Source organism: Xiphophorus hellerii, chromosome 19, assembly GCF_003331165.1.
Source record: "Xiphophorus hellerii strain 12219 chromosome 19, Xiphophorus_hellerii-4.1, whole genome shotgun sequence".
In the NCBI taxonomy this organism is placed as follows: Eukaryota; Metazoa; Chordata; class Actinopteri; order Cyprinodontiformes; family Poeciliidae; genus Xiphophorus; species Xiphophorus hellerii.
The window spans coordinates 21230904-21243041 of record NC_045690.1 but is presented as its reverse complement, the minus strand read 5'-3'; the positions used below and the strand labels follow the sequence as shown (position 1 = coordinate 21243041).

The 12138-nt window shown below is 42.1% G+C and overlaps 1 protein-coding gene across 18 annotated transcripts in view; it reads right to left on the bottom strand.

Moving 5' to 3' along the window:
- syne1b (spectrin repeat containing, nuclear envelope 1b) overlaps positions 1 to 12138 on the bottom strand; it is a 105928-nt gene that overhangs the window by 24577 nt on the left and 69213 nt on the right. For all 18 annotated transcript variants that reach the window (XM_032547532.1, XM_032547541.1, XM_032547535.1 and 15 more), the window contains 28 exons: positions 11277 to 11468; positions 10782 to 10913; positions 10369 to 10469; positions 10148 to 10289; positions 9924 to 10052; positions 9669 to 9827; positions 8383 to 8592; positions 8161 to 8262; positions 7926 to 8045; positions 7629 to 7829; positions 7135 to 7308; positions 6870 to 7001; positions 6068 to 6264; positions 5844 to 5976; positions 4772 to 4954; positions 4431 to 4580; positions 4013 to 4189; positions 3759 to 3914; positions 3510 to 3665; positions 3185 to 3355; positions 2958 to 3091; positions 2637 to 2841; positions 1670 to 1852; positions 1426 to 1572; positions 1177 to 1331; positions 887 to 1034; positions 711 to 805; positions 363 to 597 (listed from right to left, as the gene is read on the bottom strand). In XM_032547532.1, the coding sequence (XP_032403423.1) occupies positions 363 to 597; positions 711 to 805; positions 887 to 1034; positions 1177 to 1331; positions 1426 to 1572; positions 1670 to 1852; positions 2637 to 2841; positions 2958 to 3091; positions 3185 to 3355; positions 3510 to 3665; positions 3759 to 3914; positions 4013 to 4189; positions 4431 to 4580; positions 4772 to 4954; positions 5844 to 5976; positions 6068 to 6264; positions 6870 to 7001; positions 7135 to 7308; positions 7629 to 7829; positions 7926 to 8045; positions 8161 to 8262; positions 8383 to 8592; positions 9669 to 9827; positions 9924 to 10052; positions 10148 to 10289; positions 10369 to 10469; positions 10782 to 10913; positions 11277 to 11468 (4419 nt within the window). The remainder of the gene's footprint in view (positions 1 to 362; positions 598 to 710; positions 806 to 886; positions 1035 to 1176; positions 1332 to 1425; positions 1573 to 1669; positions 1853 to 2636; positions 2842 to 2957; positions 3092 to 3184; positions 3356 to 3509; positions 3666 to 3758; positions 3915 to 4012; positions 4190 to 4430; positions 4581 to 4771; positions 4955 to 5843; positions 5977 to 6067; positions 6265 to 6869; positions 7002 to 7134; positions 7309 to 7628; positions 7830 to 7925; positions 8046 to 8160; positions 8263 to 8382; positions 8593 to 9668; positions 9828 to 9923; positions 10053 to 10147; positions 10290 to 10368; positions 10470 to 10781; positions 10914 to 11276; positions 11469 to 12138) is intronic.

Below are 12138 nucleotides of genomic sequence, written 5' to 3'. Positions count from 1 at the left end.
ACACCTTTTTTCTGCCCCGCCAGTCAGCCTGGCTCGGTGAAGAGCGGCCATCGAACTGAATAATGACTGTGATGGGGGTGTATTTATATGCAGGCGGGGCCTGCCACCCATCATCACACGTCATTTGCCTTACGGCGTGATTAAAGGTGTCTTCAGTTAGGCCACGCAGGGCGTGATATCCCATACTCTATGTGTTGTACCTCGTTCCTCTCCTTCAGGGAACAGTAGTTATATGCATAACATTACGGTTTTAGAGGTTTGCGGTGAACAAACACCATCATGACAATCAAAAAACAAAGTACAGATGCGTAATAACCAACATCTCAAAAATATTAATTATTGTTATTATTATTATTTGGTACCTGGACAGCATCAAGCATGGAGCGAGCTTGTTGTAGAGGGATCGTGTTTCCTGACTGAAGCACCTCTGCAGGGTGGGAGACCTCCAGAAGCCATTTGCGCAGCTTCTCCACCATTTCTCTGTAGCGTTGCCACTGACGAATGAGACCGTCAATGATGCCCCGCCTCTGCTGAGCGCGGCGCACCACGCCTTGCCACTGGTTACTCAGGAGAGTCAGCTTCATGTTGAACTCGTCTCTGCCAGCAGAATCCATTAAAGTGAATTTCTGGCTCGCAATAAAGTTTGGATTTAATAGTTCAGACATGACAAATAAATCACTGTGAATAAAAAACATCGTAGGATCTTTCACCTGTCGTCTACTTGACCTTGCTCCAACATCCTCTGTCCATCGCTGATGATCGAGTGGAGGATCTGCTGGCGGCTGAACATTTCAGCTTGGAATAACTGGAATAAAAATGTGATTACCAGCATGAAAGAAACAACTATCTTTAGTGTCAGGATGCTTCATGTGGGATGGACTCAAACCTCATGGGCTTTTTGCTGATCTATTAAGCTCTGGTAGTTTCCAGAAATCTCCACAGCCAGGTTATCTTCAGTTTGTAGCAGGAAGTCCATCCATGTTTCGCATTTTTCAAGGAAGGTCTGCTGCTGCAGCAGGAATGACTGAAGCTTGCTGCAAGAAAGCAAAAATAATTTTAAATATGGTGTGCCACAACAACAATCCCAAATCTAATCCTTTTTGAAATCTCCTTTAATAACCATGCCCTGTATTCTGTGGATTATTAATAACAGTTTTGGGGATGCACATGTCACACCTGAATCTCTCTGTGGTCTGGGCTGAAGCCGTCGACCAGCTTCTGTTGAGGTTCTGCATGCGCTTGATCTCCAAATCGTTGAGAGGGAGCCGATACCCAAGCTCATTCAGATGCTCCAATTCAGGCGTCATGCTGCTAAATTTCAGCATGAGCTTCTGCAAAAAAGCAGGAAGAAAGGCATGGGTTCTTCACATTTTGTTCACAGGCAGTTTTATCCAACTGACCCGTGAAAAGAAAGCTATCAGAAACCTTGAGCTCCTCCATGCGGTCCTGGATGACGGTCAGGTCAGTGCAGCCGTTGGGATCTTGAGCTCTCAACGCGTCCTCAGCTTCAACCAACGAGCAGCCCAAAGATTCCAGCTGGTTATTAAAAGTTTCATAATCCTGAACTCCAGTCTGACAGAGAAGACACGCAAAGATGCGACGTTCATGAGCACTTACACAATTAATATTTATGCAGAAATGTGTCATGAATTCTTTTTTAATTTCTTACCTGCAAGGCGGTGAGCTGTCTGTTTAGGGCCTGCTCCACGCCCGCCAGGCGCTGGCTGAGGGTGAGGTGGTCCGACTGGACAGCAGATGCTGCTGAGGTGTCCACCTGCTGCTTCAGCTGCTCTCCCAGCTCTTGGAGAATCTGAAGGGAGGCCTGCACTGGAATCTGTGATCGCAGCAACTCCTGATGAACAGGACCACACAAATAAAATTAAAAAAATCAGAAACACCAATATTTTATTGGAGTTTTACGCAAGAGAGCAACAATATTGAGTGATTAATTGGAAAAATTTATCACTCAATAATAATAATAATAAAAACACAAGAGTAGGGCTGGAAGATGTGGCTTAAAAATAAAATCTCTGGTTTTTTAATACCAAATTTGGTTTATGATTTTAATCGTTTTCTTTCTTTTCTCACCTGTTTTCCTAAAGAAATATAAATAAAAGAAAATATCTTAAAAGACTGGCTTTTATTTCAATAATTCTTTATGTGAGTTGACCTGAAATCAAAGTCTAAATAAATCGAAGCTGTAAACAAGATGGCTGTTCTTGGGCAGGTTAACACCACACAAACACAAGAAAAGCATTTGTGGTAAAAAAAAAAAAAAATCAAGATTTTCTAGAAAGTAAATCTTCAAAGACAGAAAACTGATTAATCGAAAAAAACTGATAGCAGTACTATGAGTCATACACTTCACAAATCTAGCTTTAGAGGCACAAATAAAGTTATTCTTGGAAGAAAGACATAACATATTCATGTCAGGGACACAGCAAACATGAACTTGAACTTTTTTGACCTATAGAACAAAATGTGTGCCAGAAAACTAACACTGCACATAGTAAAGCTCGGAAACCTTTTCTTCAACGCCAACAGTAAAACCAGTCTGAAGGGTCATGACCGGCTGGCTTTTTGTACAACAAAAGTCGTCTGGAGCTAAAACCCATCATCACCCTGGTCCAACTCACGCTGCATTCTCGGATCCAGTTGGAAACTTCCTCATCAGCGATGTCCTTTCTGCAGGTGCTCTTCAGGAGCTGGTCTGCTTTCTCCTCTTGGAGTTGAATGCTGCTGCAGCTTTGCTCGTGGAGTTCTTTGTAGCGCTGCCACAGCTGAAGCAGGGCTTTGCTGCTCTTAAGACGCTCTGCTATCTCCTCCAGTAGGCCGGCCCATCTGAGTGTGTAGAATGAAAGACTAACATTAAACGTACTCAAAGACAAATTTCATTATATACGAGCTGTGCAGAAAAGAAAAAGAATAAAACAAGTATTTATTTTTTGAAAAATCACCTTGCATTGACGTCCTTGAGGGAATTGTTGAGGGAATCCGACACTGAAGGATGACACTCCCTCAGAAGTTGGTGGGTCACAGCTCCAAACTTTCTCAGACTGCTTTCCTGTTTCTCCAGTTCTTCTTGCAGATCCTTTACAGCAAAATACACAAATGTATGCTGAATACTAAACACATCCTAATGCTAAATTATGTGATCAGAAATCCAAAATTTATGTTAACGGACCTGCAAACTTTGCACTTGCAGCTGAACAGCTTCCAGAGAACCGGTGAGGAGGCGGAAACGGGACACAGAGTATCGTCCTTCCATCAGATAGCCATTGATTTCCTCTGAAGCCCGCTTGTACAGACTCCACTGATCCAGCACTGAAGTCAGGCTAATCTTCAGTTGTCCTATCTGTTAAAGATGAAATGTGAAAACACAGAGAGACATTTTGTGCACTAAAAGGTCAGCCCCGAAGAGAAATCAGCAACAAACAGGATATAGAACTTGCAGGAATGAAACCCAACAACTCAGATAAATATGTAAGCTGAAGTAAAAATCTAAGTACCAAGTGGTCCAGATTGGCCCAGGTGTGATTGACGCTTTGGAGGGTCTCCATGACGATAGCACAAGCCTCATCTGTCTTGTTCTGGACAAGAGCACAGCCCTGCTCCTCTACTCTCTCCAGTTCTTTCTCTTTTTCTTTCAACAGCTCTTCCATTTCCTGAAAAAAATGCAAAGTTTTCCCATCAAAAAACTAAACCTACATACTGGAAAGATGGCAAAGATGTGATCTGGAGTAACATGTCAGACATACCTGACAGTCTTTGAGGGCATTTTGCACTGACGTCAAGTCTTCTATTCTGTGTTTCCTCTTTAGCCGTTCTTCTTGAAATGTCATCCAGGACTTGAGGATCTGAACACTGGACTCGTACTCCAGCCACATCTTTAAAAGGCTCTCCAGGAACTGGATCTTGTAAAATGTAAAATAAAATATTTAGACTTTATGGTACACAGTTAAACAACACGAATAAGATATACTGTAATAATCTCATTAAATTATGGGCTCACCCTCTCGTTGATGCAGCCTTGCAGGATCTGCCAGCGTCGGTTCATGGCTCCCAGACGCTCAGCGAAGTCGGTTTTGTCGCTGCGCTTGCTCTCCGCGTCCTGACCGCTGATCTGTAGAACTGACTGGTTGACAAAGTCCACAGTCAGCTGCTTACAGCTTAAATCCACTCTGAATCCCTAAAACGGTGGAAAATGGGGGAATCAACCAAAGGATTCAATCACAGATTTTTAACATGACGAATTATGAGCCAAATTTTAAAAAACTTGAATGTATATTTGTTAAAAAAGGCAGAGAAAAGTCATTTTGATTACAGCTTTTATATCATACATTACATCTCTTAAAGTCAAATTAAATTAATGCTGGGATTCAATAACACTATTTAAAATAGTAAGTTGTGCTAATATAAAAAAGTACCACCTTATATTTTTGCAAGTAGTCTTGAATCACATTTGATCCAACAGCGCTCTTGAGGTTTTCTTCATCCTCCTCAATCACACTCTCCATCAGTGAAATCCAGTTACAAAGTTCAGAAATGGCATGGCGGGAGGCCAACTTCTCCATTTGGATCTAAAAAAAAAAAAGAAAAGCGGATGAATGTATAACAACAGTTTTAAAATGGAGGAAGGAAATGCATGTGTCGCAGGTTTTGGGTCAACAGTCACATCAAAAGTGTGTTTCCGAGTGAAGGAGTGGGACGAGGTGATCCTATTTGCCCTGAAGCAGCTAAGTCTGTTCAGCGTGGCTGCATGTGACTTTACCTGATGCAGTTTCTCTTGAACCACAGGGATGCGCGTGAGAAGCTCTGCCCACTGGCTGTCGATGCGAGCCAAGTCGGAGCGCAGAGCCACCGTGTCCACTTTCTTTAGTCGCAGCAGCTGGTTTCCCTCTGAGACGACTGAGCTCTTCAGACTCGACTTCCCTTCCACCTCTTTGGAAAACTCCTGGAGCGAGAAAGTCATGAGTTGAGTGTTTTTCAGTGAAGACATTAAGAGATATGTGAACATGTTAATTATATATTTTCTTCGAATTTAAAACAATATACTTGAGTGATATACCTATGTCTAAATGGAGAGATGGAGATAAAATATGAGTGAATATATTACCTGTTGCAAGTAAGAAGTGGAGTCCCCTACTACTGATGACTACATAAACATAATAGATGAAATATATGTCATGGAAAAGTTGTCTTTCTCCCTGAGGATGCAAACGAGCATTTGGACTAAATGGACCAAATACTTAACCAAATACTTAAAGTCCCATGAGTCAAATTTCCTTTAAGAATGCTGTTCAAGACTCAAAATTTTGTCTTGTGATTGATACTACGCTTCCTTTGACTGTCGTGTGTTTGATTTCCTACACTGAAAATCTATTTAACAAAGAAAAAGGGGAGTGCCATGGTGGCGTAGTGGATAGCGCGTCCCATATTTGGAGGCCTTGAGTCCTCGACGCGGCCGTCGCGGGTTCGACTCCCGGACCCAACGATATTTGCCGCATGTCTTCCCACCTCTCCTTTCCCTTTTCCTGTCAGCCTACTATCATTTAAGGGACACTAGAGCCCACAAAAGACCCCCGGGAGGGGTAAAAGAAAAAAAAGAAAAAGATCTTGATGTTGTGTTGGACTAGACCTCTGCATCAGGTAAAGTCTATAATTAAAACTCTTCGATTCGTATCAGGGACAAAAGGTTCTGATTAGGAAGTCCCTAAAATATTCAGACACATTGTTTGAGAAAAAGCAAAAAAAAAAAAGAAAAAAGAAAAGGAAAACTGTGTGCGTGTGTGTGGGTGGGGGTGTGTGTGTGCGTGGGCGTGTGTGTGTGTGTGTAGCCTCACAAGAAAAGCAGCCAGATGGTCCCTGACGGTCTCCAGCTCCTGTGGGACCAACATGGCCTGCGTATACCAGAACTCCAGACGCTCCAGAGCAGATTGTAGCCACTCACTAATCTCCAGGCATTCCTTTTGATACCTACAGAAGCACCATTAAAAATGATACATATAGATGTACAAATATATATAAGTTTTGTAAGTTAGTTAAAAGTAGTTGAGGTATTTCTGACCTGGTCCAGTGTTTTAGGATTGCCTCCAGGAGTTCGAGCTCCTTGTTGACTTTGGCTGTATTGCTCAGCCAGTGTTCCCCTAGCAACGCCAGCTGATTCTCCAGTGCGGGACAGCAGACAGACTGTAACAGACGCATACCATCGTCCAGCACCTGGTGGAGCTTGTGCTGGTGCTCTGTCAGTCTCCCCTTTAAATCCTGTAAAGTGTGGAGCACACAAAAACCAAATTTATCTTTTTGTTTTTGCTGGACTGGAACCTGAAAAGAGCTAAGCAAAAACAAACTGACACCATGATTCCAAAGTATCTTGTGACTTTTGCTTTGCAAGCCTTTGAGAAGTGTGCTAGAAAATACATCTGCAAGAAATGACTTCTATAGGGGTAATTTCTATGAGAAACTACTACAGTAACGTCTGATCAATCGGATCATTGCAAAAACACAAAATCTTACCAAGTGTTTTTGGTCTAGTTTCTAGTGCAAAATAACTTACAAGTAACTTTTGAGGATGAAAAAGTACTAGTTCCAACAGCAGATAATTTCCCTTATTTCTCCCATGTTGTCAGTGGAATAATCTGCCAGTGGAACTTGTACTTTTTCATTCATATTAAGGGATTATTGACTTAAAACAAGCTCCTATATCTTGCTGAAAAGTTACTTTTGTCTTAATTCAAGTGTGCCAAGATATTTGCATTAGAAACTAGACAAACAATACTTGGTAAGATTTAGTTTTTTTGCAGTGCTCTGGCTAAACTATTAAATATGAACACATCTCGCCCTAAAGCTATACTGCTATCATGTCGCACCTGATACAAAGAGATTCTGTCCATTAATCTCTCTTCAGTTTCTTCCACCAGGCCAACAGAGGGAATACTTCCTTCGACTGCCTCCAGCTGCCGGTTAAGATTCTGGTAGTCCTGAACTAAACGGCACCAAGTCTGAGAGGGCGAAAAAAAGTGGACAATTCAATCATGACGACAATAACAAATAGCAGAAGGTGAACAGTAATATTGCTTTGTTCATGTATATATTGGTTTAAAGTTTGTACAGAGCGTACTACATTTTCCTCACCTCCAGGATACTTTCCAGTTCAACTCCTTTGCTGTGTGCTTCTTTCAGGACACTCCGAGCCTCAGCAAGCGTTTCCTCCAGGTTTTGGTTTTCTTTGGGAAGCATAAGGCAACTGATCTTTCTAAAATATGTCTCTGTTAGAATCATGTGGGACTCCAGACCCTGGAAAAACTCCTAGGAAAAATGACAATGAATGCAATTATTGGGTTGATTATAAACATTCACAAAGCCCACTATTCTAAGTAGCAATGCTTTAGTATTCACACATTTTGCCATGTTACAACATAAAACTATACTATATTTTACTTTGATATATTTTACGATGAGAAGGAAAATACTTTAGTTACTGCATTCAGAAAATTTTAAAACACAGAAACAGAATTTTCTCCCCAATCCAGCCACTTAAGTTCAACATAAATTCAATGTACATAATGTATTTCATTCTTATTGTCAAATTCTTGTTACAAACTTCAAGGGTTACAAACTGAAATTACCTTGTGTTTATCAAGATGATTTTGAACCTCTTCCACAGAGCTCGCCACAATTCTCTGGTCAGCCGCCATCTTGTCTTTAGCTGTGTCAACCAGGTCAGTCAAAACCTGCAGCGCACGCTCATATTGCTCCTTCAGAGCGATGTTTTGGTTCAGCCCGCTGCGTCTCGACCCCACCATCATCAATAGCTCCTCGTACGAATCCTACACGCAGAAAACAAGTGATGGTTTTATTTGCCCAAGAGAATAATTACATTTTGTGATATGAAGCAGCTTTATCTAAAAATTATTATTGATTACCTGGAGTTTAAGCAATTTGTTTGCTGAAATCTGATCAGCCTGCAGTGCTGCTCCTCTGGTTTTCAGTTCTATAATTCTCTGCTCAAAGTCCTTTAAGGTTTCCTCTGCACTCGCAATGACCTGATAGAAGTGAATGGCATTTATGAATGATTAAAAACTAAAAATATAAGTGATCTTGGACTCTGCTTCTCACTCACATTGAGAGTAAGTCTGGTTAAGATTGTACTTTCATTACCTCCATTTGTTTTGAAGCTGGTCTATCCATTGCTCCAGCGAGGGCTTGAAGGATTTGGCATTTAGTCTCAATTAAAGCAGTTTGGAGAAGCTGCAGTTCAGTCTGTTTCAGACAAAAGATGACGAATAATCTGACTGTAAGATGTGCAATGATAATGCTTCAAATCAGTACAATAAAATTTAAAAATGGTGAAAAAATAAAGAGGCAAAGTAAAGGGTAAACCTGGTAGGCAGTGAGGTCGTGTGTTCTGGTCCTCATGTGGTCAAGCCGCTGACCCAGAGCTCCACCAAGAGTTCCTAATCTCTCCTTGAGGCAGTCCAGGTTGTCCTCCAGCAGCATGCGGTCTTCATGTTTCAACCCTGAAGACCCGGCTAGCAGAGCCTGGCTGAGCTTCACCTCTTCTGTCACGTGTTTCACATCTTTTTCCAGGATCTGTAGAGAAGATGGAAAAAGAAATAGCTGGGTTTATTCAAATAACATTCAGCTTTAAAATTGCCTGAGAAATGTAGTGCATATAAATACATAAGATCTGACCTCTCAGGCACATTTAACTTCTCTTTTCAATCAGTCTTTGTGGTGATTTGAAATTGGGTCAAGTCTAAATTCTTATCCTGAACATGATGTTTCATAACCTTCAAGACGTGAGTGTTTTTTACACCTTTCTATGCTGTTGTGATCATAAGTGGAGGATGTCTGTCATTACATGTCAACATGTTCTGTAAAGTGAAGGGTCTTACTTTTCTCACATAGGTTCTCAGAAAATGTTTGAGCTCTAACCAGTGAGTTATGTGTTGAATATGAAATTTCAAACTTTTTAAATTACATGTGAAAAACCTTGAGTGAGTGAGGCTGTTTCCAGTGGCGGCCCCAAAGAGGGATCTAGGGGGGCCGTGACCCCCTTATGTTCAATTAATAAAATAAGGAATACAGAGTCATCTTCTTCAATCAAGATAAACGCAAAGCCAGATAAATAAATAAATGTTTTAAAAAATGTAAATAGAAAAAATATATAACCACTTCTTTTGTTTTTCTTGTTCTGGCCTCAAATGGCCACCATCTTGAAAATTTTTCTGGGGGTGCCACTGGCCGTTTCAAACCTGAAGATAATTTTTAAGTCATCAGAGGCAGTTTGTTTTGCGTTCCTCGCTTTCTTCTGCTGTTTAAACATGTGATGAAAAAAAAAGTAGAAACCCCCCTGGCTCACTGAACCAGGAAGATCTGATCTACCTGCCATATTTGGTTGCATTGGTCCTTTTATACATTGGTCTAACTTTAAATTTGTGCAGGGAGCAGCCAGTTCACCACTTGCCTTGCTAGTAAATTGATTTGAAAGCAAAGTGAGGATTTCTGATATTTTTGAACAGTTTAAAATACTTTATCAATACTACAAAATTAAGATTATCTTTTTAGAGCCATACAACCACATGTTGCAAATAAAAAGTACCTTATAAAGGCAAAAATTGGTAACTGATCTAAAATGACTAATGTAAAATCTGTCACTTTTATACCTCTTGATTCTGTAACTGGGTCTCTGCATTTTCAGCCATGAGCACAGAGCCGGAGAAGACGTTGTTCTCCACTCCATCCAGCCAGGAAGACGTGGTTGACACGGCTGTGAAGAGCTGTTGCTCCATCTGAACCACCTGGGTTTCACCTCTACCTCCAGCCTACGTACAAAAATGCATAACGAACAATATTATTTCATCAATATTTACCAACAACATACAGTAGGATGAATAAAATAGTGTCAGGAAGGTGATAACCTGAGTGGTCATTCCTTCAACTGTCTGTCTGAAGCTGTCATAAAGAGTTTTCAGAGAGGAGTTATCAGACTCAGTGTCTCCCTTAAACAGCGGCTCAGCTGATGTCACGCGTGTAGCTCTAGAAAACACCTGAAGAAGAAAAGAACAGACAGAACAGTAAAAAACAACACACATTATGACGTCTTTCTGTCACATCCATATGTGGAGAAAAAAATATGCGGTACCGGCTGCTTTTGGTCCTGCTCCAGAGTTTTTTGTAGAAGCTGCAGTTTAGTTTTGAGCTCCAGTCTGAGGCTTTCCCATCTCTGCCTCATCTGGTCTCGTCTGCTCTCAGACAAAGCTGCAGGCGAGAACGGTTCTGTTGTGCTGCGGAAACAAAACACATCTGTGATTAGTGCTCAGTTTATTAAAGCTCAATCAGATCTGAGTTGCATCGGTAACGTACCTGGCACTGCTGGGCGACGCTTGCTGGATGAGAATTTCCTCTCCTCTGCTCGCCACTGACTGCAGCAGCTTCTTCTGCTCTGCAAGCTGCTCCTCCAGTTCCTTCAAAAAACACACACACTGGTTACATCCTGATGGAGCAAAACATACTTCAGTCAACAAGACACGACTCAGGATTTATCCCGATCATTTGCCATAGTTCTGGTACAACACAGTGTTCATGCCTCTCTTTAATTTATTTACAATTTGCAACCTTGCAATTTGTAAATATTTTGGATTTATTTTTTTTTGCAAAAAATAAATCCAAAATTTCTCATCTAAAACACATCTATAAATGCATTTGTCAGCGGGTGAACGTGGCCGGTGTGACTGGAAAAGCACCGTACAAATTCACTCCATTCAAACCACTGTCACCTTCTGTCTCTGCAGACTGTCTTCATGCTGTTGTGTCCGTGTGGTCCGGGCTTGGACCAGCCAGTCCTGCACGCTGGGACTCGACGAGAGACTGGAGTCTGATTCGCTGTCTTCAGGCTCTTGCAGAGAACCCTACAGAGGCAGCAGATTTTAGGATTGTAAATCAGGCTAACATCCAACACTATCAAAACACAAAAACACCTAAAACCAGGGGTTTCCAAACTTTTCCATTACACATGCCCCCCAAACAACATTAGCTTCTGACTGGGGACTCAATATCAGGAATTCAACATCTGACATCGCTCAGAGCACAAAGCATAGAATTAGACTGAATAGATCTCCCCATATGGATTGGGCCCATTCTCACTGATGTCCAATCTACGATTCTTTTCAATATTGGGACTGAAACAATTATTATTATTACTCAGTGCGTCTCTAGTTAAGGGCCTTGCGATGTCCTTCGTTCTGTTGCACACGGTGAAAGAAAGTGCTCACCTGGATGCTCAGCTGTTTGTCTTGTAGCATTCTCTGCAGCTCCTGTAAGCCGCCCTTTAACGTGCGCAACCTCGCAGCCAACTGCTCGGCCTCCGCCCTGGTGTCCGCCCGGCCTTCCCGCAGCAGGTTCTCGCTGCGCACCGACAGCTCGGTGAGGGCCAGCACTTTTTCTTCGATCTCCAGCAGCATGCTCTGCAGAAGCAGCAGCAGAGAGGCCAACTCATACATGATGTCTCCACTTTTTTTTGATCTCCTCAACTCTACGCAGCAGAGCCTCTGGGCAAGGCAGCTTTCCCCGGCCGCAGGGCAGAGGACGCTCTCATCCTCGGCCCACCTTTCCGCCCTGGTCCCCTGTGCAACATATTAGCACTAATCCTTCACGCACCGCGCTCTGCGGCACACATCCACTCAGACAAATTCGATAACAGTTCTCTTGCGGTAAAAACCATTCTAAATCCCCAGTGTTCATCAATGCCCATTGGTAAAATAAGTTCTAATGTATGAGCAGACATAAGTATTGGCTCTCCTTTGAAGTGTTGCAGCAGGTTCTCCCTCCGTCCCAGCCTCCTGTCTGCTCCTCACTGTTCTTCCATTCTACCCCACTTGGATATTCAAGCAGCTTTGTCGCTAGCACAAATAGCAGGCTGCATTAACGGCAAAGACTCCTCCCCGCGGCTTTACCACGCCTCTGTTCCACAGAGACCTGACCGTAATCTTCTTAAGGCTCATGCTGCAGTCATTTAGCAAACCAGGTGTCTGAATGTCACTCTAACTTCACTAGCACTGTTGTTTACTCCCCGTGAAGCAACATGTAGTATGCAGAATAATATTGGAAAGGTGAATGTTAATGTGTCTTGCACAT